Source organism: Dasypus novemcinctus, chromosome 21 (genome assembly GCF_030445035.2).
Source record: "Dasypus novemcinctus isolate mDasNov1 chromosome 21, mDasNov1.1.hap2, whole genome shotgun sequence".
Lineage (NCBI taxonomy): Eukaryota > Metazoa > Chordata > Mammalia > Cingulata > Dasypodidae > Dasypus > Dasypus novemcinctus.
The window spans coordinates 31,446,746-31,471,484 of record NC_080693.1 but is presented as its reverse complement, the minus strand read 5'-3'; the positions used below and the strand labels follow the sequence as shown (position 1 = coordinate 31,471,484).

The following is a 24,739-nucleotide window of genomic DNA, read 5'->3' as shown; positions in this document are numbered from 1 at the left end:
GGCTGGGCAAAGAGGAACAGTCACCTTCGCGGTGAAGACGGGGTGGAGACAGGAACTAGGGCTGGGGTTCCCTGGAGGGGGCCACAACGGGCTAAGACCGACCCCACACTAGCCCTAGAGTTGGTAGAACTGAGGACCGCCCGCGGTCCTCGCCCCCACTGTTGGGGGAAGGGGCGGGGGCTCCACAGCGCCGCGGACTGAGCGGGGAGGAGGCAGAGGAGGAGAGGGAGGCGGGGCGGGCAGGCCCGGCCCAGGAGCTGGGCGGCGCGACTCACCCCTGCTACCGGCCTGCGGTGCCAGAGTGGCCAGGATCCCTCGCAGCTCCGACGCGGAGATCCTGACACGCTCCAACCCTTCCGCCATCTTCGCGACGGCTGCTACTGCTGCAGCTATTCCGCCACCGCCGCGCGCAGCCAGGAAACCACGACGGACGAGCAGCGCGCGCCCTCACCCACCCCCCACCCTGTTCACCGCCCCCTCCCTCCCCAAACGACGGTGGCCGCGCTGGGAGGAAAAACGTAGAACGCACGTTCGGCGACTGGAGAGGGAAGCGCTGAAGCGCGAGCCTGGGCGGGAGAGGCGGACGCTGCGCATGCGCAGACTTGTAGTTAGAACAAGGTGAGCTGAGGCTGGAGTTGGAGGCGCGGCGCGGATGAGGTGAGGTGAGACGAAGCGAGGCGAGGCGGGACGGAGGTGGGGCAGGGCGAGGCGTTGCAGCGAGGCCTGTTGTTACTGTGTGTTGCTGCTGTGGTGGCCATCGAGGAGACTAGTGCTGGTCTGGGGCCCATCCACAGTTCGGCCTCCACCGGTCATCTTAGGCCAGTGTTTCCTGCCACAGCACTACTAGTGCCCCAGGCTTTTACTTTGGGGACCTCAAAGACATTGTGTAAGAGTAGATGTTATCATCCCATTTTAGAGATGAGGAAACTGAACCCCAGAGAAGTGAATTAGCCAAGGTGACACAGTTGGTAAGTACCCGAATATCAAAATATTTTTATGGCAAACTACATCCCCAAGTACCTTTATTTTTTAATACCGTAGAGTTGACTCTTGCAGAGGGAAGAAATTGTGCGGAAGTAAATCATGAGATAATATAGTTCGATTTGGGAGTTTCTATATCACTGTAGGTCCTTGAAAAAAAATATTCTGTTTATTGCTTCCTTGGATTTCAGACTTTCAGAATGCAGGGGTCTCACGTTTTATTTTATTTTATTTTGTTTTTGATATTTAGTCTTTTTTAGCTCAGGAACTGTTGTTCAGAACTGGAAAGTCCCTTGCCCAAGGCTGCCTCTCTCCACCTGTTTCTCTTTCCCAGTCCCATACAGTCTATTGAACCTCTCTGAGCTATCAAAGGATAGTTACCAATTATTTGCTCTGGGCCTAAAAGATTTGAACACTCTCCAACAGAACACAACTCAATTTCTATTAGATGGCACTTTCTCTACCAGATGTTCAATGGAGAAAGTCAGTAGATATGTGAAAAAACTGAACGGTTCAGAAGAGGTTACATTTGAGTAGTCAGGGCAAATGACAACCTTTAAAATAGTTATGCAACAATTAGGAAGAACTTTTAAAAATTCATTTTCACATTGAAATTTTAGAGGGCATAGCATTGATTTTTTTTTTTAAGTTGGAAATGATGAACATCATCTGAAATAAAGAAAATTCTTAGAAAGGAAAAGCATGAGCATGATTGCCAAATTAATTTCTGTCAATGAACTACAGATTAGATATGCCAAAAGCTAACACAGCTGAAGAAATTTACCAGAACAAAGAAGAAAAATATAGTTAAAAAGTATGAGAGATAAGGATTAAGGATAAGAGATATGGAGAATGGATCAAGAAAACTAATAAGTATCAAATATGAGTTCCAAAAAGTGAGAACAGAACTGACTCCAGAGGAGCAAAGATCAAAGGAATAATAGAATAAAATTTACTAAGTTTCTGGGAAATTTTGAATTCTCCAATTTAAAGGATTCATGAAATACCAGGGGGAAAAAAGGGAATTAAAAAAACAGCCATATTTAGACCTGTTTCACAATGAAATTTTCCGAGGTTGAAAATTTTATGTATTGACGTGGAACAGTCTTCCAAGATGTATTGTTAAATGTTTAAAAGAGAAAAGGCATATTGCAGAACAATATCTATAGTATAGTTCTGTGTGGAGCAAAATTATTGTATATGTAAATATCTATATAAATACATTAGAAAACGTGTGGAAGAATACAACTGTTAAAAGTGGTTACCTTTGTGGAAGAGAGTGGATAATAGAATGTTCTGATTTCCTGCAGTAGGGATATGGGTACATATGAAGTGGTTAATCCAGAAACCAATAAAGCAAATTTAAATAATAGGGGAGAGAGGAATTCAGTTTCTGAAAATAGTGTACAAGTCACATTTACTGAGCACAAACTAGAAATGAATAACCACACATTAAGCAAAAAATTCTAACTAAATGGAAATTTATTAAAAAACAAACTCATGGGTCAAAAAAAAAACTGAATTGTTGACTTTTTAGAAATTAAGATTAATGAAAATACATTACAGAACCTGTGGTATATCATTAAGCGGTACACAGGAAAATTTGTAGCCTTAAGTGCTTTTATTTTTAAATATGAAGTGAAAATAAACTATTAAATAAAGCTAGAAAAAGGATAAAAGGAAAATAGAAGGAATAAAGATAAAATCAGAAATTGATAGGGAAAACAAGAAGAGTGCTTAATAAATTAAAGAACTCATCCTTTGAAAATAAAATAGACATTAAAATAGAGCCATTCTGGCAAAAAATAACTCAGAGGAGGGAAAAAAAACAGAAAATGAAAAGGACATCCTCTTGGGTGTCTCCTTAATTATAAAGACTTGGTTCATCAAAATAAATATATGATTTTCCCCTAAACACTTGTTTCTTCACCAGTTTGGTGTCTCAATAAATATACCACCATCTAAATCAAAACCCGGAATTTGGGAAGCGGATGTTGCTCAACTGATAAAGTGTCTGCCTACCGTTTGGAGGGTCCAGGGTTCTATACCCAGGGCTTACTGACCCAGTGGTGAGCTGGCCCACGCATGGTGCTGATGTGCACCAGGAGTGCCCTGCCACACAGGGGGACCCCCATGTAGGGGTGCGCCCTGCAAGGAGAGCTGCCCTGTGTGAAAAAAAGCACAGCCCACCCAGGAGTGGTGCCACACACAGCTGATGCAGCAAGATGATGCAACAACAAAAAAAAGAGACACAGTTTACCAGTGCCGCCTGATAATACAAGCAGACGCAGAAGAACACACAGCAAATGGACACAGAGAGCAGGCAACAGGGGGAAAGGGGAAAAAAATTAAAATAAATCTTTAAAAAAAAGGATTTATCCTTGACACGTCCCTCTTCTTTTACTATCTTCAATTAATACAATATTCGGCTCTCTTCTATCTTTGTAGTGGGGTCATCTTTCCAGTATTCTCCCCTTTTCTCTCAAAAAGTGCTCTTCACTCCCCTCAGAATCTGCTCTTTTTCTATTACATTTTTCCTTTGTTTTTTCCCACTCTCTTTGCTTTTTTTCCCCTTGTGTGTAGTTTTGAGCCCTCATACTATTTGGTTTTCACTATCATCCATAAAGCCTTTCTCATTTTGTTCCCTTCATTCTCATTTTCCACTCATGTTCTTTCCTTCCTCTCCATTAGGTAGCCAATCTAATGTGTTTGATATACATCCTTTAACATAACATGTATCTTTGAATAATATATAGTGTTGTTTTATGTATGTATGTGTTTTAAATGTACATAACTGATAATGTGTTATAGATTTCATTGTTTCTCATTTTTAAGATTTTTTGTTTCTGTAAATTCTTCTGACTATTGCATAGTATTATCCTAAATGACCTCACACCCTTGGCCACTGATCCTGGGCCAAGATGGGCCAATCAGAGTCCTTACCCAGAATTTTTTGAACTGAAACTGAGAAAGCAAATTCTTCAGTGTGGAAGCCATAAAATGTAAAACACAAGATCTGCCAACAGCCAACTGTCCTGCCATGTGAAGCCAGCTGGTCTGCATTGAAAAAGATTGAAGCCAACATGCAGAAAGCAGCAGAGGTGAGAAGTAGTGAGAGTCCTAAAGCTGTCAAGTCCTCAATTCCAATTGCTCCTGAAGCTCCATGTTCCTGCCCTTCCCCTGGTTTGTTCAGTCCTCCCTTGGATTCCATGAATTGCACCACCCCCATTTTGTGCATAAAGCTAGTTCAAATTGGGGTTCTATCACTTGCATCCAAGAGGCCTAACACAACTCCCAAAATGCATCTCGAATGATTATTTTTTTCTGTCTCCACATTTGCCATCCAAGTCCCTTTTGTTTTTCATATGAATTATAATACTGTTTAACTGGACTCTTTTTGTACCCTTCCTTTTCACATACCACAATGTAGCCAGAGTGATTTTCCAAATCAAGTGAATTCTAACATGTCACTCACCTGCTCAGAATTTTTCAATGGCATTCCATTGCTCTTAAGAAAAAAATTCAAAATCCTTAACATGGCCTGCATGATCATGTTCTCACATATCTGGACCCTGCCAACTTCACTCTCATCTCTTACCACATATCCCCTTGATCACTATGTTCAGACACATTGACTTTTTTTAGTTACTGAAATATGCCAAGGTCTTCCCTTCTTAAAACCTTCATGTTATTTCCACTATCTCAGATACTTTGCCCATACTCTGCCTGGCTAACATCCTATGGGTCACAACTTAAATTATACTTCTCCGTAGGTGCCCTTCCTCAACCTCTTTCCCTCTTATAACACATTTCCCTAATAGTACCTATCAAAATTTGTAAGTACATATTTATTTTTGGATTATTATATTTTTCTACTAGATTGTAAGCATTATCAGTATATTTTTCTAATGCTGTATTCCCAGACCAAATAGTATCTGACACAATAAAAGGTTCTCAATATTTGTTGACTGAATGAATAAATGAACAAACCACAGATACAAAGGATATTTAGATTTTTTTTTTTTTTTTTTTGAGGTACCAGGGCTGTAGATTGAACCTGGGACCTCATATGTGGGAAGCTGGTGCTTGACCACTGAGCCACATTGGCTCCCGAGTTGGTTTTTTTGTTTGTTTGCTTTTTGTTGTTTTTAGGAGGCACTGAGAACCGAACCCGGGGCCTCCAATGTGAGAAGCAGGTGCTCAGCCACTTGAGCCCCATCCACCCCCTAGAAATATTTTATTAATATGTACAATTTTACACTAATAACTTTAAATGAGATTTTTTTCATTTAAGAAAATTATTGAAGTATATTCATATAAGAACATATATAAAGCATATAGTAAAAGTTTTAAACTTACAAAACATGCATAACATGATACAGGGCTCTTATATATCACCCCACCCCCAACACCTTGCATTATGTAAAACATTTGTTACAATCTGTGAAAACATCATCAAAATATTGTTACTTGATGAATGTAAAACTATATGATTATACCAAATACCATTGATTGTATACTTTGGGTGATTTGTCTGCTTTATTAATATGTATTAATTAAATTGATTTAACATTAAAATTTTTTTTAAAACAATGTGGCATTATGCCAAAAAAAAAATTACTGCTAGGGGAGTAGATATAGCTCAAGTGGTTGAGCATTTGCTTCCAATGTACAAGGTAATGGGTTCGATCCCCGGTACCTCCTAAACACAAATGACCAAACAAATGGGAAAAAAGTTCTTACTGGGGAGTAGATGTAGCTCAGTGCTTCCCATGTACGAAGTCCTGGGTTCAATCATTGATACCTCCTAAAAAAAAATATATATATATATATATATATATATATATATATATTTATTTATCTTCTACCACAGGATTCACTGTTATACAGTCCCATGCCTTGTACAATCCATTCAAAGTGTATTCTCAGTGGCTTTCGTTTTCATCACAGAGTTGTGCTATCATCACCTCGGTCAATTTTAGAACGTTTCCATTACTCCAAAAGGAAAAATCCCATACCTGCTTCTACCCCCCTATTGTTGTCCCTTAGAACTGATACAATAACTTCTTTGCCATTGCTGCAAAAGTATTACATTACTGTTAACTATTGTCGGTAAGTTACATTAGTTATAATTTTCCCATATGTCACCATATTCTTAATACTTTGTAAAAGAACATATTTATACTATTAACCCTAATCTTCATCTACCAAAATCACTATATATATTCAGTCTCTAGATTGTTTTTGCCAAAAAAATATGTATTACCAAAATTAATTCACGAGGAGGTGGCAAACCCACATAAACCAATAACTGAAAGTGTCATCAGAGATATATTTATATTGTTAAGATAAATTACCTTTATTTCCAGATAGTGATCATTTTATTTTAAAAGGTGAGAATCAACTATGAAACTATAAGAATAATTTAGTAAAGTTTCCTATTTATGATAAATACACAAAAATTGTCAGCTGTCATGTAGATCATCAAGAAACAATTAAAAAGCCTATTTAAAAAATGTGTCATTCCCAACAGAAACAAAAAATATACTAAGGAATAAATGTAATCAGATATATACAGGCAACTAAAGAAAACTATAAAAACTTTACTGAGAAACTTGAAGCAAAAACACTTTATTAAACTGAAAGAACACCCATATTCATTGATGGGAAGACTTAATGTTTAAATGTCAGTCATGCTCCCCAGTTCATTTATACATTTTACAAAGAAATTTTTGGCAGTCTTAAAGGAATTCTAAAGTTCACTTGGAAGAATTGATATGTGCAAAAAGCCAACAAATTTTAGTAAGAATAATCAGAAAAGAACTTACACAAAGTAGAATGGAAAAGGAATTGGCATTCTGATCAGTGGAATAAAATACAAAACCCAGAAAAGCCCCAAGCATTAGTAGACATTTTTGATGAGTGTGGTATTTCAGAGGAAAAATATGGCTAAGTCAGTAAATGGTGTTAAAGATTCGCAATAAGACAAGTGACCAATATATAGGGGGAAAAATGTCCAATCCCTAGTAATTAAAGAAATATAAAACTGCTAGACATATTTCTCTAAAATGACAGAGGAAAATCATATGGCAAGGGTAAAAGAAAATGGGTATTCTGTAGGCAATTGGGAGTAAACTGATAAAATCTAAACCTTTCTGGAGATCAGTATGGCAGTGGATATCAAATGTCTTAGAAATGTACATGCCTTTGGATGCAAAATCCCACTTGAGGAATATACGCTAAGGATGTATGGGGATTCACAAAGATTTTATAACAAGGCTATACATTATTATAGCCAAAAAAATAAATCTAAGCGTTCAACAAAAGAGTATTATGTAAAGTTATAGTATTCTTGTAAAAAGAAGTACTATTATACCGTTTCAGAAGTTTCACAAATGTATCTGTTGATGATTGATATATATTCATGCATATATGAGGGCCTGGAGAGATGAACACTAGAGCTTAGACAGCAGCCATCTTTGGATAAGGAAGGATTAGAGAATATTTGCATGGTCTTTTTGAATCTTTTGATTTTCAGATGAAATTGTTTTGCTATTGAACATGTACTGCTTTTGTAATTAGGAGAAATAAAGGGATACTTCATTTCCAAGTGCTACAATTGAAAAAATGGAAGCTTAATACAGTTACTGGAAGTTATAAAAACTATGAAAATAACTCGGCCAAATAGTTTATATTAAATGATAGCCACAATGTTTTCTTTGATTTTAACTGTCATACATGTATATTCAAATAACAAGGAAAGATGGAAATAAAGTTAATTTATTAAGTTGGTAGGATTACGAGGTTTTTTTTGTTAATTTTTTTAAATAAAAAACTTACAGCAGATTTTGAACCCATTTCATTCAAGCACCTTCACATAATGATGACAAGCAAAAACGAAAAAGAAAACCAATATGGAGATTAGTGGCAAGGAACTGTATGTGGGAAATGGGGAGCTTTAGGCTTCCATAATCAGCATCAGTTACCTCCTGTATTGCTTCACCAGAAAAACTTTGTTATACTTACTAAGAAGTTAAGCTTCAAGACACATACCATTATATACAGAAATTCTGACGCTCCCACTAGTGGAGACAGTTCTTAATACCACAGGCCCCAGTTCTGTTCTTCTGTGTTACACATTTTCAAATGTTTTCAATAAACACATTGTCTAAGATTTTGCTTTGATCCCTTTCTTTCCTGGGTTCCAGAACCATGTGTGCACAGTACTGCATCTCCCTTGCTGATGTTGAAAAAGCTCATGTCAATATTCGAGATTTTATCCACCTTACTCCAATCCTAACAAGCTCCATCTTGAATCAAGAAACAGGGCGCAATCTTTTCTTCAAATGTGAACTCTTCCAGAAAACTGGATCTTTTAAGGTAACAATCCCTATTGTTTGTATATCATGGATTTTTTCAAACTCCTTTCACATATAAACTTTTTTGGTCCCTCTGGCTACTCAGTGAGGTAGGTATAAATACCTTTTTATTGTTGTATGAAAGGGTTGCAGATATTTTCCATTGATAAAAGTCCTGGTTACCTAACATCAGTGTTAATGAGCCTCTTCTACATAAACTAAACGTTAATTATAACTAGGGTGGCTGTATAATTTATTTTCCAAACTAGGACATACTTAAGAATCAAAGGGGAAATGTCAGGATTAAACTGAGACAACAGGTGTCAACTTGTACTGTTGCAGGCAAAATGGAGAGTGTGATCACGCTATATACAACCAAGTTAAGCATTCACCTTGTGTTGACTTGCTATTCATTCACTCTATGAATAATGAACAAATATAAAAGATCTAAATCGAGTTAAACCCTCATAAAAATTTTTCCTCAAAATATGCCGATGCCTATTCTATGCATAAAAATAGTTGTGAGAGCAGGTGTGGCTCAAGCAGTTGAACGCCTGCTTCCACATGGGAGGTCCCAGGTTTGGTTCCCAGTGCCTCCTAAATACAAACAAACAAACGAAAAAACCAACTTGGGAGCTGATGTGGTTCAGTGATTGAGTGCTGGCTTCCCACTTACAAGATCCCTGGTTCAATTGCTGGCCCCATTACCTAAAAAAAAAAAAGTTGTACTGACTTGTTACCAGAAACTTCTGACGATTTAGTTGAGCTCTAAGATTCTTTGATGTAAAAGACAGAATATTGCATTTAGCCTTTTCACGAAGATGGCGCCAAAAGCGAAGAAGGAATCACCTGCCCCTCCCAGAGCTAAACCAAAAGCTTTGAAAGCCAAGAAGGCAGTACTGAAAGGCCTCCACAGTCACAAAAAAAGATCCACATGTCATCCACCTTGCAGTGACCTAAGACGCTGCGTCTCAGGAGAGCCCAAATATCCTCGGAAAGGCACCCCCAGGAGAAACAAGCTTGACCACTATGCCATCATCAAGTTCCCCCTGACCACTGAGTCAGCTATGAAGAAGATTGGAGATAACAACACACTTGTAGAAAGTGGACTTGGCCCAGTGGTTAGGGCGTCCGTCTATCACATGGGAGGTCCGTGGTTCAAGCCCCGGGCCTCTTTGACCCATGTGAAGCTGGCCCACACATGGTGCTGATGGACGCAAGGAGTGCCGTGCCACACGGGTGTCCCCGTGTAGGGGAGCCCCACGCATAAGGAGTGCGCCCCATAAAGAGAGCCACCCAGCGCAAAAGAAAGTTCAGCCTGCCCAGGAATGGTGCCGCACACACAAAGAGCTGACTCAATAAGATGACGCAACAATAAGAAACACAGATTCCTGTGCCGCTGACAACAACAGAAGCGGACAAAGAACACGCAGCAAATAGACACAGAGAACAGACAACTGGGGTGGGGGGAGAAATAAATAAATCTTTAAAAAAAAACAACACACTCTTGTGTTCATTGTGGATGTCAAGACCAATAAACACCAGATCAGGTAAGCTATGAAGCTCTGTGACATTGATGTGGCCAAGGTCAACACCCTGAGGCCTGATGGAGAGAAGGCATATGGTCGACTGGCTCCTGACTATAATGCTTTGGATGTTGCCAACAAAATTGGGCTCATCTAAACTGAGTCCAGCTGGCTAATTCTATGTTTTGTGACCATAAAAAAAACAAATGGCATTTAGCACTGTGCCTGACAGGTACCTGTTAAATGACCTCAAGAATCTACCTTTCTCAAAAATCTACCCATTAACTGAGAGGTGTTAGAAGAAAAAAAGAAATCTTCCATTGTCTTTTGCCACTTGCTTCTACCCTGCTAGTTTCCTTTTCATTCATTCACACATTAAGCACCTATTATTATGTGTCAGGAACTGTAACAGGAATATATACAATAGGCCTTGCCCTTTGTCCAAACTCAGAGACGGGCTGATCAACAAATAGGTTGATAACACACAAGGTGCTTTGAAGAACAGAGAATGAAGTGCCCAATTTTGTCTGGCAAATCAAGGAAGTTGAACCAGATGGTGCTTGATCCTAGTTTTACAGGATGAATACTTTTAGCCAGATGAGGGAATGGGGGAAAGGCCTACAAGTAGAAGGTAGCAGCATGTTTAGAGGAACAGGAATGTGAGCTAAAATGGTATAATTTAAGATGGCTACTACAGTGATTGAGATAACAGATGTGTTTAGAAGACTGCAACATGTAAGGAATTTGTCCTTTTTGTTAAAAAAAAACAGATGATCAGGTTTGCATATTTAAAAGATCACTTTAATAATCTAGTAGAGATACTAGATGAGAATTGGCCTTGGGGCAGGATGAGTTGAGGTTGATAACACACTGAGAAGTTAGTGTTTCAACCATTGAGAGCGGGTGTGGCTCAAGCTGTTGAACGCCTGCTAGGAAAATGCACGAGATATTTAGGAGATGACAGGGTTTAATAATTTTAAGTGAAGAAAGAAAATCCAGAAAAGCTCCCTGGTTTTTAAAAATTAAATACATGACTTTGCTATCCCTCTTTTCCAGATTCGTGGTGCCCTTAATGCAATCAGAGGCTTGATTTCTACCACTCTGGAAGAGAAGCCCAAAGCTGTCGTTACCCACAGCAGTGGAAACCATGGCCAGGCTCTCACCTATGCTGCCAAATTGGAAGGTACTTAATTTCTCAGGGTAAGAGTAGAATCATTAGAGGGGAGTGAAAAAATATCCCTACTTTCTGTGACAGTGGTGATAGCTATGGGAAAGTAAATTTCCAAGAGTCCCTATCTGATTGCAGGCAATCTGAATAGAAGCCTCTGTCCCCAATTCTCCTGACTTGCACTGTTTTCCCCTCCTAGGTATCCCTGCTTATATTGTGGTTCCCCAAACAGCTCCCAACTGTAAAAAGTTGGCAATACAAGCTTATGGAGCCTCTATTATATACAGTGAACAGAGTGATGAGGTAAGGAGGAAAGAAATGTTTGGTACCATCTTCACAGTTTTTTTTTTCAGATTTCTCCCCACCCCCCACCAAGCTGTCTGCTCTCTGTGTCCATTACTGTGTGTTCTTCTGTGTCCGCTTGGATTGGATTCTTGTCAGCAGCACCAGGAATGTGTCTCTTTGTTGCATCATCTTATTGCGTCATCTGTGTGTGCAGCACCACTCCTGGGAAGGCTGCACTTTTTTCATGCTGGGCAGCTCTCCTTATGGGGTGCACTCCTTGCGCATGGCACTCCTTGCGCACATCAGCACTGCGCATGGGCCAGCTCATCACATGGGTCAGGAGGCCCTGGGTTTGAACCCTGGACCTTCCATGTGGTAGGTGGATGCTCTATTCATTGAGCCAAATCTGCTTCCCTTCACAGCTTTCTTTTGACCAACTTATCTTCCTATCTCACTAGTTCCTTCTTCTCAGTCTGTTTCCTTTTCATCTCTAAATGTTAGTATGCCAACCCTTTATCTACACTCACTCAGATATATAATGTCATTAATCTTGTGGTTTAATACCACTTGTAGCTAAATTCCCAAATCTCCATCTCCAGTCCTGACCTCCCTCTTAATTCCAAGCTTTTATTTCCAACTGCTACAACATTCTCACTCGGATGTCTATAGGCATCTCAGATTTATGAGGTCCAAAACCAAACTTGGATCTCCTTCTCCAACACTGCTCCCCTAGTCTTCCTCATCTCAGTAAATGGCAGCTCTTACCCTTCTAGTTGTTTAATCAGGAAAACCAGTCATCCCTGATAACACTCCCTCATACCCCACATCTATCAAAATGTTCCCATAACCCAGCTACTTCTCACAACCTCTATTACAACCCTGATTAGAACCAACACCATTTCTCACATAGATTATTTCAGTAGCCTGACTACTTTGGCTGCTTCCATTCTTGCCCCATTAGTCTGTTTCAAAAGAACATCCGGAGCGATCCATTAAGTTAGTACTTGTTTCTTGTCAGCTCAGAATCCCCTAGTAGTTTTTCTCAGAGTAGAAGCCAGAGTTCTTACAATCATCTGAGGCCTAGATGAATTGACTGACCCATTCCTATCTTTCTGACTTCATTCCCTATTAGTACCTTCCTCCAACTCAAACTACATCAGCTACACTTTTTGGAAGTTCCTCACAAAAACCAAACACTCCTACTTTGTAGCCTTTGCGCTTGCTATTACTCCTTCCTCCCTGGAGTGTTCTTCTAGAGGCATAAAAACTGCTCACATCTATTAAAATGTCCCTTTCTTAGAGGCCCATCCTGACCCACCAACATAAATTATTTTTCTCCAATAGCACTTACTGTCAGAGCATAGGTTTATTTTTATCCCAAGTCTCCCCCACCTCTTACCATATTAGATAGAACTCCCTTAAGGGCAGACTGTTTTATGCAGTTATATTCCAGTGCCTAAACAAAGTCTGAAAAATAGTAGGTGGTCAATGTGTCAAAGTATTAAATGACTGAATTTAACTTGCTAGGAACAAACCCAGTAAGCTAAATTAACATACTCTTTCAGTCCAGAGAAAAAGTTACGAAAAGAATTATAGAAGAAACAGAAGGCATCATGGTACATCCAAACCAGGAGCCTGCAGTGATAGCTGGGCAGGGGACAATTGCCCTGGAAGTACTGAATCAGGTAAAACAGCCTAACTAATTCTTCCTGTTTTGCTACTGGGTCTAGCTGGTATTAGTTTGTAGATTCACTTATTTTTTATGGATATATAAAGTGCCTATTGATAGGCCTACTTATACTTTAAAATTCTTTTCACTGAAGGTTCCCTTGGTGGATGCACTGGTGGTACCTGTAGGGGGAGGAGGAATGATTGCTGGAATAGCAATTACAGTTAAGGTGAGAAAACAGCTTTTGGAAGACTCCCTATTTCAGGCATGGATTTTACATCACAGTACATTATAGAAATTTGTTAAACATCCCTGCCAAATTGCCATTCCTTCCCATCATCCTTTGGCACTTGAGATGGAAGACCCTTCTCTTCCTTACTGCCCTATTCTTAATCCATGACAGCTTTACAGTACAAAAGCAGTTACAATGAATGGCACCCCCTCCCAGTCATTTCCCTGAATTCCACCTCACCAGTCTACTATCTGAGGTATGAGCTAGTCTTCCCAAATTACTAGATGTAATCTAGGGAACTGAAGGCCAGTATTAGACACACAATATATTTATAATTTGCTATAGAGGTTCTAGCTTCCTATCCATTATCAAAAGGAAGGCTCTTACTTGAGCAGAAATATAGCTATACTACCTGTTTTATTTTAGACATGTGGGCAATGCTGTGGCTAGTTCTTTAAGGTGCCTAATATTCCTCTTCCCAGGCTCTGAGACCTAGTGTGAAAGTATATGCTGCTGAACCCTTGAATGCAGATGACTGCTACCAGTCCAAATTGAAAGGGGAACTGGCCCCTAATCCTTATTCTCCAGAGACCATAGCAGATGGTGTCAAATCCAGCATTGGCTTAAACACCTGGCCTATTATAAGGGACCTCGTGGATGATGTCTTCACTGTAACAGAGGATGAAATAAAGGTGAGGCTCCAACAGGAAAGGAAATAACAAAAGAATGGAGCAACTTCTTAGGCAAAAGCACCTTCTGTTAGAGTAGTATTTGGGGACTTGTCTTTATGTAAGGGGTACCCTAAATAGACAATTCTTTTAACAGTAAAAGCAGAGTTGGAATAAAAGAAAAGCCCTGCCCTTCACTGGCAAACACACATACAGAGCAACAAAAAATTTCAGACTGGGCACACATTCTCATCTGGCCTTTACAGTTAACCTACTAAGCCCTTTTCTCATCTCCCATTTCACTGTTAACCCCTTCTGTACCAACAGTATGCAACCCAGCTGGTGTGGGAGAGGATGAAACTACTCATTGAACCTACTGCTGGTGTTGGAGTGGCTGCTGTGCTGTCTCAGCGTTTTCAAACAGTTTCCCCAGAAGTAAAGAACATTTGTATTGTGCTTAGTGGTGGAAATGTAGATCTAACATCCCTAACTTGGGTAGAAAAACCAGCTCTGTATCAGTTTGTTTCTGTTTAGTTTATGCCAACAGGGGAGAGAGGATTTAGCATCTCTAGACACTTGAAAATTTTGTTTCCTGGTCACCGTCAACTTTCTATTATCCCCTCTTCGACAGTTTTCAAAATCCTAAATGATCAAGTGGGTATTTCAGTAAGATTTAATAGTTTTTTGGACTAACAAAGTAGCAACAGAAAAAAACCATTACTTAACTAAGACCTCTTGCCAAGGTTAAGTACCTTCTGCAAAAGGGACAGCAGACCCCTAGGCTGAAGTAGAAAACATAAACTTTACCCTATCACAGCCTGTAGGTTCCTGTTCCTAGAGTGCTAACTGGTAACAATAAAAATAAGTCTCTCTGAATCTTTTACTCCATGTCCACTTCAGGAATTGTTGAAGAAATCTCGCTTTTCACCCAAGGAACTGGTTCTGGAACATATGGATCATAAGTCCATTTCGGGTAAACTCGTTTATAGAGGTTCATTAGTACTGTGTCCTGAGATTTTAGCTTCCCATCAAAATTGCATTTCATATGGCCATGAGTACCTAGGAAAAAAAGAGCAAGTCTGTTAAACTAAAAGTAGAAAATTTTAAAGCAGTGGTCCTCTAACCTAATAGTAATTTAGTAGCACTGAGGAAATTTTGACAAGGTCCCAAATCCCACATTTTCTTACCCAGAGGCTCCTTGATGTGTCCCCTACGGCCCCACTTTGTTCTCAGTTCCACTGGTTTAAACCACAGCACATCCTCTTAGATTGAAATACACAGAAGACAAGAATGAAACATTTACGTACAAAATATAAACCTAACATTCATATAGAAAGGCAACCAGATCCCATCCTCCTCCTTCATTCACACCTACCTCTGTTGAAAAACATGTAACGCACTACTGCCACCTTAGTAAAAATTTTGAAAGGATGACCACTCAGAACAACTCTTTTGATGACCATTCTGTCTGGATCCACTGACAACAGGTGGCCTGTAGCGATGAGACTGTGCATTCCTGCAGGGCAAAAGCAAAACAACTATTCAGGAATCCACAGGCCAAAGCCTTCCTTTATTGCTCCAATCCTTTCAAATATCAATGCAAGATTTTCTTCGAGAACCCTTAAAACAGGGATGCCAGTTTTGCTGCCCTGCTGGGTTTATGGCAAAGATCACTAAATGGTATTTCTGCCAAGCCTATCCCCAGAACCTATCATAAGTATGGCACATCAGGCAGCCCTTACAGATTAGCTAAAGTTTGCAAGCAAGATAAAACCCACATTGTCATCCCTGTTTTAGACCCACTGTAATACTACTAAGATATTGTGAAAACTGTCATTCGATTCTCCATGTCATTTGGCTCCCAAATCTAGGAAAACAGTGTTAAGCCTATTTAGACCCTGCTATTCACACCTCTGGGAACTCAACTTACCATTGCTGTTCTGTTTGAAAAGCAACACAGATGCAGGAGGAAAAGTGATTGGGGCATACACTGTTACCACCAGGGCCACATCAGCAGTCAGGAATCTCTGAAATTTATGCTTATCCGCTGTCACAGAGAATGAACGTATGAATTAATCAACCATAGATAATCCAGAGGCCAGTCAACCTGTGAAGAGCTATATCAGTGCAGCTCCTAAATTTAAGGCAACTTGTTTCTTTAAATTGTGTTCATTTAATTCTCAATATTTTTTTCTGCCTCAATACAACTAAAAGATACCCAGTCCTAGCAGAGTGAGTTTTCAACTGGAGACAGAATCTTGGAGCTTGGTACATATTCTGAGTTTGAAAAAGTTCTCCAGCTGATTCTGATGTCCATCATTCCCACTTCATTTAAGAACCCATGCTTTAAAGAGAATATCTCAGCTAAATTAAGAGATCTTAGTCTTGAGTAGTGGTTAGCAAACTTTTTCTGTAAAGGGCCATACAGTCTGTTCCAACTACTCAACTCTGCCACTGCAGTACAAAAGCAGCCAGAAACAATATATAAACAAATAAGCATGACTGTGTGAAAAGAAAACATGATTTACAAAAGTAAGCAGTGGTTCTTTACAGAATTTAGTAAATAAGACTAGACAATATATCTTGTAGAGCCTTTAACGACCATGTCATATGATGATAAATCTTACTATTCTCCTTAAAATTGAACAATTGACTTATGGTCCCAAAGGATGAACCTTTTCCTAATAAATGATTGCATTACCTATGAAACTTGATGTTAAGTACAATATTGCAGCTATCAGTGCTGATTATAAAATTTTCTGACAATATATCAAAAGCAAAATGTTTCATTTGTACTACAAAGAAAATATTTTGCTGTTAACTGTAACTTTTATATTGAAAACGTCTAATAACTTTTAAAATTTCTTATAAAAGTATTTACAAATTACATACAGTTTAATAAAATACTTTAGCCACACACACACACACACACACACACAATAAGCAGTTGGCTCAAGGGCCAATAGTTTGCCAACCCATTGTCTTGAAGACTATCTGGAGCTTATTTTTACCTTCAATGTAACCTTCCCCCCTTTTAATACTCAAGTTACAGAGGGAAAAAAACCTTTTAAGGGAAAGAGAAATTAATCCCTCATTTAGACAGCTTGGCTGGTATGAGAATAAAAATTATTCAGAGCATTCATTAACGCTGCCTTCATCACTTCCTCTTGCCACTGCTCAGAGCCAAGAGTGGGCTGAGTGTGCAGATGTTCAAAAGCCCCCAAAATTACTGAGCAACACATCTTCCCTCCCCTAACATCCAGGAATGCAATCACTTTTTGCCACAGAAGTGTCCCTGGCTACTATTCTCCAGATTCGCATCCAGTGTCAGCATCTCAGTACCCACACCTCTCTGCCTTACCCAACTGGGAGCCATACCCCACCTCCATCCCTTCACCCACACTGCTAGTGGCATACCTTGACACACCCTTTTTATAAAATTGCCAATTCCTATTATAAAAAACCTGGAACAAATACTCATGGCAGAGAATCCTCAGCACCACACAGAGGTTGCATCACTGAGATGTTTCAGACAGGTTCAGACATTTCGCATAAAAACATAATTGGATTCTAAGGCAGAGTAGTGAAAATACTTTTAATGCAGAGACTTAGAGTTTGAAAATGACTTCTGTACGCCCCTAAAAAGAAGAGGGGGAAGGTGTCTTAATTTAGAGGCACAGTCCCCAGAAAGATAAGCACTCGAATGTTTCCCCACTGCTAACCTGCAGTGTGCTGAGAGAATAAAGGTGAGGCTCGGAAGCGCCTGAATCCACAGTGAAAAATCAGCTCCTCTTTGGCTTTCACTGGTTCAATGTTGCCAGGATGTCGGCTTACTACCATATTCAATACTGACATCTGAAGACCAAGTAAGAAAAACAAAATTTCAGTCTAAGAATACAACAGCCTAACCTGAAAGAAGTTGAACCAAACTAGCAGATTCAAATTCACTCTAGGAACTGACAATGCCAATTAATGGTGGAATACAGATGGTATGGACACAGATTCATCCTTCACCTCCAACTAACAACTCACATTACCTCTAAGAAACACAGGCTAATTTTCAGAGCTTTCCTGCATCCATTCTATGCTAACTTACCTTCCTGCAGTGGCCTTCAATTTACTCCCCACCTCACACCTTAAAATGACTCATTCAAGCCCCTTCCTAGGCCCCAACCCTTAGGCAAACTGACCAGAGATCAGAGCTCTCACAAACACCCCAATGTACACAACTGATAGCTACCAGGAGAAAAGACATGGCCTAATCCCAATCATTTTTAAGGCTGTTAACCCCTGCTCAAAATCTGATCTGAAAATTGTACTTATCTCAGAGAAGTCTCAGAACCATACAGAGACTGCATCACTGAGATGCTTCAGACAGGTTCAGACATTTTTGGTAAAAGCATCATTGACTTCTCTATTATTCATTCTCCCTGATTCCTAATCCTAAAGACAAAATTTCATATCCCAATGAGCAAAGTGTCCCATAAACAGAACCAAGTCAGACAGAACTGCTTAGGGAGCCTCATAACTCCCTACAAGACACTAATTTACCTTCTGTTCATGAGGTAGTAAGGAAAATGCAATCAAGGGTGCCCCTCGCCTGAAGTATTCGGCCACGGAGACAGGGACTTCAGAGACATAAAGTGTGACATACCAGCCAACCTGCCAGAAGCAAGCAAAAAAACAACATGGGGTTACCCTAAGGGCCCAAATATGATGAAGAAACTGTTTCTCCAAATGTGTTACAAGTCTCAGACTACCTGAAAGCCAACCCTCACCCTCCAAAATTATCTTTCACAGATGACTTAACTACCCAGATTCAACATTTTCAGTTAATATCCCTGGTACCTCTTTATTCACAATAGCACTCTTGTCAACATCTCCGTGGATCCCCTAATTCAGGTATGGGGAGCACAAAACTCATACCAAAAAAAGGAGAAAATTAGGGGGCACCTTGGCAAAAAAGAAAAACTGGGAAGGAACATGGACAAGAGAAGACAGATACCTCAGCTCCTTCAAGCTCTTTTTCCTCAATCTCTTTAAAGATGCGTTTCCTAGTATTAGTAAAGTTCTGAAACTGAAAGATCCGAGCATAATCTTGAGGAAGGTTTTCCTTGGGATCCCATGGAGAAGTCCGGAAGCTCTTCAGGCCTCTGTATTTCTGAAATCTAGAAGACAGATTTTAAAGAAATTAAGTCAGATTTATACGGTGCTACTTACCCTTGCACTCAAGTCACTTCTAAAATGGCTAAGCAGCTAGCTTAAAAGAACTCTTACCTCCATCTCAAAATAACCTCACAGATAAAGCTAAGACCACACTCCAAAACAGCTTATAATAAACATTTCAGAACCAAACCCAAGTTTCTCACTGACAAAGATTAAAGTATTTATAGTTGTTCCTAGTGTCAACCAGGAAGCAGCTCTTCAACCTATCAAAGAAGGGCTTTAATAAACTCTCTGGCTTTTAGTCATATTCATCTCCACAGAAGACATGATCATCTACATCTTCAAGTTTTTACTCTTGCAGTTTGACCCAAACCCACTCCCATGCCCAAATCTTCCCATCATTTTTCTTTGATTTAGCTCCTATGGAAAGCATTTGCTGGTTAACCTTAATATTTCTCCTTTGAAAAATAAACAATATTCTCTGTTAAAGTCCTACAACATTATTAATCTATACAACACAGTCTATAACTTGATTATATAATACTGTTTCACTTTCCCACCTAGAATGTTAGCCCTTCAGGGTCAACGACAATGTCTTTTTCTTTTTCTTGCATCACACTGACATTGTTCTGAACCACATAAGCTTTAAATAAACATTTAGTGATTGAACTTTTAAAGCTTGTTGACTAACCGAATTCTAGCAGCCAAATCCCGGGGGGTGTCTACTTCATCTGGAAACATCTCTTCCAGTCGTTCTTGTTTATACTTTTCCAACATTTTTTCCTCAGCCTCTTCATCCATGTTCTCGTCATACAGGTCATCATGCACAGACTCTCCTACAGTCATAGTTTCACATTCCTCCTCCTCTTCCTCTTCACTACTCTCATCCTGTAGAACAAAGGATGCAGTTGTTTCAGAATAAATACACAGCTGCCTCTACCCCAAAGACCATTAGACTAAGAATTAGATTTACTAGATAACCTAGTCCTACCCAACCAATGCCAAGTTATAAAAAAGTCTTCATTCTTAGGAACTAGAAAGTCATTTCTAAGAAGATAACCAACCACACACAAGTCCTTCAAGGTCAGGATTACACTTTGTCTTGCATTTAAGGCTGTACATAAAAATGGCCTAAGAGCCTCCTTACCTGAGATTCTTCTATAAAATTCTCATTTTCTGTATCATCATAGTCATCTCCTTCCCCACCACTTTCACCATCATCATCCAAAATCCATTCAGCTTGGTAACTGGATGTTCCTTTGGGTACCTTCTTTACCACCTTGGAAGTTTCCTTCGAGAAGTCTGTAAAAGCCCAATCCAGTTAAACAAATTACATGCCACCTCTCCTCTACAACTAGATTTTCTATTCTCACCTAGGTAAAAAGCTAAACATTGCTGCCAACACTGAATACTCTAGCAGATACTATGAGTAGAACAGACTACTTCCAAATTTAATTCAGTTACTTCAAAACTAGCAATACTTACGCAACTAAATAGACCCTGGAATGAATCCAAAATTGTTTAACTGTTCACTTTAAAACAATAACAGAAGTAATTTTGAAAAATGGAACAAAGCTGTGTTCAGTGCTTAGTGCAGGGAAACGGATGTGGCTCGACCAACTGGGCTCCCATCTACCAAATAGGACGTCCAGGGTTCGATGCCCAGGGCCTCCTGATGAGGGCAAGCTGGCCCACGTGGAGTGCTGGCCCACACAGAAAAGCCACCCCACACAGGAGTGCTGGCTGATGCAGAGAGCTGGTGCAGCAAGATGGAGAGAAAATAAGAGGAGAGAAAATAAGACATAGCGGAACAGGGAAATGAAGTGGTGCAAGAGAGTAACTGCCTCTCTCCCACTCTGGAAGGTCCCAGGATGGGTTCCCAGAACCGCCTAATGAGAGAATACAAGCAGACACAGACGAACACACAGCGAATGGACATAGAGAGCAGGGAAAGGGGAGGGTGGGGGGGGATAAATAAATCTTAAAAAAAAAAATGTTTAGTGCAAACATACAACACTTGAGAATGGAGGTAGAGACATACCACATCCCACTCTATCCTATAGGGTCCTCAATGTGAGCAGCTAGACAAAATAGACAATTCCAGGCCAGATGAATTACAAACAAGTTTGCCCATATCTACCATTTGCCTCACTCAGCTCCTCCTCAGTAGGCCAGGTTTGTTCCCCCTCCAGTGGATCTGGGATAACCTCTGATTGCAAGGATTCCTGTCTATTAGGATCTGCCTTCATTAGAACCTTAAGGTCTTCTTCCATATCAGCTACAGCATCCACAGCACAAATCTAAAAACCAAAAGCAGGTGATGACCAAACATAAACTGAAAATCTACTAAATCTAACACAGTAATCAGAAAGATCAAGAAAAAATGCAGTCCTCAAGTAGAAGATAAAACAATGAAACAAAGCCAAAACTTGTCAAAATTTTTGTGTCTGAAGTCTATACCCCTGCTTAGCTTTTTAAAATTTTTTAAATTAATAGATCACAAGGAATGTTACATTAAAAAACATAAAGAGGGAAACGGACTTTGGTCCAGTGGTTAGGGTGTTCGTCTACCACATGGGAGGCCCGCAGTTCAAGCCCGGGCCTCCTTGACCCCTGTGGAGCTGGCCCATGCGCAGTGCTGATGCGCGCAAGGAGTGCCGTGCCACACAGGGGTGTCCCCCGCGTAGGGGAGCCCCACGCGCAAGGAGTGCACCCATAAGGAGAGCCACCCAGCGCGAAGGAGGGAGCAGCCTGCCGAGGAATGGCGCCGCCCATACTTCCCGTGCCGCTGACGACAACAGAAGCGGACAAAGAAACAAGACGCAGCAAAAAGACACAGAGAACAGACAACCGGGGGAGGGGAGGGGAATTAAATAAATAAAAATAAATCTTTAAAAAATAAAAAATAAAAATAAAAAACATAAAGAGGTTCCCATATGACCCACTCCCCACCCCCACATCATTTTTGTAAATTTTTTTTTTTTTTTAAGATATATACATCACAAAAAACCTGTTAAACTAAAAAATATAAGAAGTTCCTGTATACCCCCCACTCTGCTTAGCTTTTGAGGACTTTCATAACCTGGTCCCACTCCTATCCAGGCAAGTTTTTATTACTCACACCAATCAAGCTGATTTCTTCAGACCTGTCTCTGTGCCTAGGTTCATGATGTCCCTAACTTCTAGGATATATCCTTTAATCTCTTTCCGCTCATAATTCACATTCATCTTTTAACACCTGGCTCAAGTCTGATCTCTTTGAAGCTTTCTGGTCTACTCTCCCAACTTCCACAGCACATCTGTACCTTAACCATACACTATCTCGATCTTTGTTTCACGGGTGTTTGCCATCTTTCTTGACCTAATTAATTTCTTTGGGAGAAGACACCTCATGTGCCTTCTATAAACTAAAAGCCAAATACAGTGCAGGACACCTAAAAAGTACCAGACAAAAGTGATTTATCAACATATTTATAGTCAATTATTGCCTTCATATTAGCAATTGCCTCCACCAGTCTAAGTGTGCAGCCTACCTTCTGTGAACTTAGTTTCCATCCTGCACTAGCTAACATATGAATCTACACTACATGGTTAAGAACATCAATCTTACCTCCATTGCCATGCCTGAGTCCTTTTGGGATTTAATCACTCTAGGATTTAAAGGAAAAGGGTCCATAGGGGCATCTATCTGTTTCATCTGGAAATCACCATGTCCAACAATATGCAGCAAGCTATTTACATTCAGAGTTTGCCCACGAACATAACCTGAGACTTTCAGTGTGCCCACCAAGCCATTCTCCTCACTAGGCATAAAGTCAACAGCATGGGCAAACAGGTAGGCTCGCCGATCTCGAAAGGCAAGATGCCGTTGCTTCTGGTTAGCCAAATTCCGGAGCAGCATCCTTGCCTCCTGTTGAGTGTCTAACAGGAACAGTTTGTCATCAGGAAAGCGCTTCTCCACTGCTTTACTTAGCTTCTTTCTGGCATCTATTTGTTTCTTCAGTGGAAGAACAGAAACTCCCTGGACAGCTAGTGCTGTGAGCAAGAGAAAAGGGTTTGGTTACCTGTTGCTTCAGTATGTGAAAATTCCTCTGCAGTTCACAAACAAGCTAACAGTTCAGATGTGAGCTCAGAGATCCCTAGACTCAGCTACCCTAGATATTTCACAGTGAAACCAAACTTCATCTTCTTATTCCTCTAGGCAAAGAGCAGCCCAGAAATAAAGGCACATTGGTAAGGTAATTTGTAAATAATAGATTTAGGCCATACATGTAAGCAGGGTATTCCTATCAAGTGGCCAGGCATAGTACCTGGCAAATTATATGTGCTTAGTAAATGCTAATTCACACACACAAAAGAAACAAAACAAAACAAAATGCTAATTCACTTCCTTCCCTGGTCTCCAATATTCCCAACTCACTTACTATAGGTGGGAAGGCCCTGAGCAAAGAGGCAGGAAAGGCAGTAATCTCCAGTGCTATCCCAACCTTCTAGTGAATCAAGGAGGAACAGAATGGTATCAGCCACTTTGGCCAAGTCTAACACAGTATGCAGATCCCCTAGGATAGAAGACAAAGTCAGTAAAAACAGGTGGTGGGCACCAGTACATTATATTTTAAAAAGACAAGTACAAAGATAGAAAATATCCTTGTATACTCTAACCTGGCTTTGCAGATGTGAAAAACCACCTATGTTTCAACAGGGGGCATAATAGCATAAAACTATGGGTGCTTCCCCATTCGACAGGGTGTATTATTCCAGTGTCCCTATCTTGAAGCAGCCGAAAGGCTTCTGGCAGGGAAATCCTGTTGTGCAGGGGCACCACCAGTACGTGATGTGGCGGGCCATCCTTGCTGCCCAAATGTCTCTTCTCTGCCAAAACCTGAAGATGGAAAGGATCAGAAAGTATATCAGTGTCTCAGTGTGCTCTAACATTGTATTTCCAACAGTACGCCCCTAAAGGGCCTTCCTCTGGTAAAAGGCGGCACATATGTGGGGGTAGGATGGGGTGGTGGAGGCAGGAACTTAGACCAAAGCAAAGAATGCCCTAGAGCGAATCTAGACGCGGATGCCTGATGGTGCGGTTATTTTCCATCACTGCTCTCTTCTCAAGAGTCACGTTTTCTAATTCGAGGCATTACCCGCCTAGAATGGTTAAGACGCCTCAACATTCCCCAAATCCCGCTCCTCTCACCGCATCCTTCTTCTGCTTCCGGAGCTGGCTGGCGCGATGCCTCTGGTCTACTCTGCTGAGCTCTTTTCTGACCTTCTTGCTTAGGGTCTTCAATGCCAGACGGCCTGGAGGGCAAACCAAAAAGGGCTCTGGCGCTGGCTACCAGAAAGGTAAAGGAAGGGTACCCATTTCTGCCCACCCTACAAAGGGCCTTTAACGTGGAGACAAGGTCAGAGATCCAAGCCCCAATCGGAGCATGGGGAAAATCAGTTAATATTGGCTACACAACCCTTCTTCCTCCTACTCTGTCTTCTTACCCTTGTCGTCCCGTTGAGCAGATCCCCGACCCCGATGTCGCCCGCCTTTATGAGCTTTATTCTGCTGCTTGAGCGGGCCAGAGCGGTGCGCCGCCATGCTGCCGCTCGTGTGCACTAAGTCAGCACCACTTCCGGGCCGGACGACGGATTTCCGGTCGCTTGCAGTGGGGCGGGCCGGGGGCGGGCCGGGGGCGGG

At 40.6% G+C, this 24,739-nt stretch overlaps 3 protein-coding genes and 2 non-coding genes across 24 annotated transcripts in view; 1 reads left to right on the top strand and 4 right to left on the bottom strand.

The window, feature by feature from the left end:
* The window catches only part of SMG6 (SMG6 nonsense mediated mRNA decay factor), a 249,485-nt gene extending 248,945 nt beyond the window's left edge, over positions 1-540 (bottom strand). Inside the window, exon 1 of one of the 2 annotated variants that reach the window (XM_004483742.4) lies at positions 276-540. In XM_004483742.4, coding sequence (XP_004483799.2) covers positions 276-363 — 88 coding nt within the window. In that variant the 5' untranslated portion in view covers positions 364-540. The remainder of the gene's footprint in view (positions 1-275) is intronic. The other variant, XM_023586172.3, reaches the window with a different exon arrangement.
* On the top strand, positions 521-19,730 carry SRR (serine racemase). Of its 19 annotated transcripts, none has more exons than XM_058283068.2 (10): positions 521-618; positions 917-968; positions 3,855-4,082; positions 8,190-8,361; positions 10,922-11,048; positions 11,233-11,336; positions 12,884-13,003; positions 13,142-13,216; positions 13,702-13,911; positions 14,215-19,730. In XM_058283068.2, exons 4-10 carry the CDS (start codon positions 8,194-8,196, stop codon positions 14,419-14,421), a joined length of 1,011 nt encoding a protein of 336 aa, XP_058139051.1. In that variant the 5' UTR covers positions 521-618; positions 917-968; positions 3,855-4,082; positions 8,190-8,193; the 3' UTR covers positions 14,422-19,730. The 19 variants fall into 19 exon arrangements, with proteins under 19 accessions (XP_058139051.1, XP_058139057.1, XP_058139056.1 ...); XM_058283074.2 differs by having other exon boundaries at positions 537-618; positions 4,008-4,082; XM_058283073.2 differs by having other exon boundaries at positions 541-657; positions 4,008-4,082.
* Positions 12,666-24,684, bottom strand: TSR1 (TSR1 ribosome maturation factor). The gene is made up of 15 exons (XM_004483747.5): positions 24,544-24,684; positions 24,248-24,351; positions 23,716-23,935; positions 23,478-23,612; positions 22,664-23,088; positions 21,194-21,353; positions 20,201-20,355; positions 19,745-19,941; positions 18,893-19,055; positions 18,439-18,549; positions 17,610-17,742; positions 15,818-15,934; positions 15,263-15,403; positions 15,075-15,149; positions 12,666-14,946 (listed from the first exon to the last, which is right to left on the bottom strand). Exons 1-15 carry the CDS (start codon positions 24,638-24,640, stop codon positions 14,768-14,770), a joined length of 2,412 nt encoding a protein of 803 aa, XP_004483804.1. The 5' UTR covers positions 24,641-24,684; the 3' UTR covers positions 12,666-14,767.
* Positions 17,368-17,462, bottom strand: LOC111762000 (small nucleolar RNA SNORD91 family). Its single transcript, XR_002795221.1, has one exon. It is a non-coding gene; the product is annotated as a small nucleolar RNA SNORD91 family (small nucleolar RNA).
* LOC111761999 (small nucleolar RNA SNORD91 family) lies at positions 18,210-18,304 on the bottom strand. Its single transcript, XR_002795220.1, has one exon. It is a non-coding gene; the product is annotated as a small nucleolar RNA SNORD91 family (small nucleolar RNA).
* Positions 24,685-24,739: the final 55 nt, after the last annotated feature.

What these genes read in the sequence shown, in the direction of transcription:
- TSR1 (XM_004483747.5), bottom strand. Translation starts at nt 24,640, where the DNA reads ATGGCGGCGCACCGCTCTGGCCCGCTCAAGCAGCAGAATAAAGCTCAT. An exon ending in AAGAGCTTGAAGGAGCTGAG is followed by an intron (nt 18,550 to 18,892) that starts GTATCTGTCTTC and finishes TGCTTCTGGCAG; the next exon opens with GTTGGCTGGTATGTCACACT. An exon ending in TTACATGTTTTTCAACAGAG is followed by an intron (nt 15,150 to 15,262) that starts GTAGGTGTGAAT and finishes TTTCAATCTAAG; the next exon opens with AGGATGTGCTGTGGTTTAAA.
- SRR (XM_058283065.2), top strand. An exon ending in AGAAAACTGGATCTTTTAAG is followed by an intron (nt 8,362 to 10,921) that starts GTAACAATCCCT and finishes CCTCTTTTCCAG; the next exon opens with ATTCGTGGTGCCCTTAATGC. An exon ending in GAATAGCAATTACAGTTAAG is followed by an intron (nt 13,217 to 13,701) that starts GTGAGAAAACAG and finishes TCCTCTTCCCAG; the next exon opens with GCTCTGAGACCTAGTGTGAA.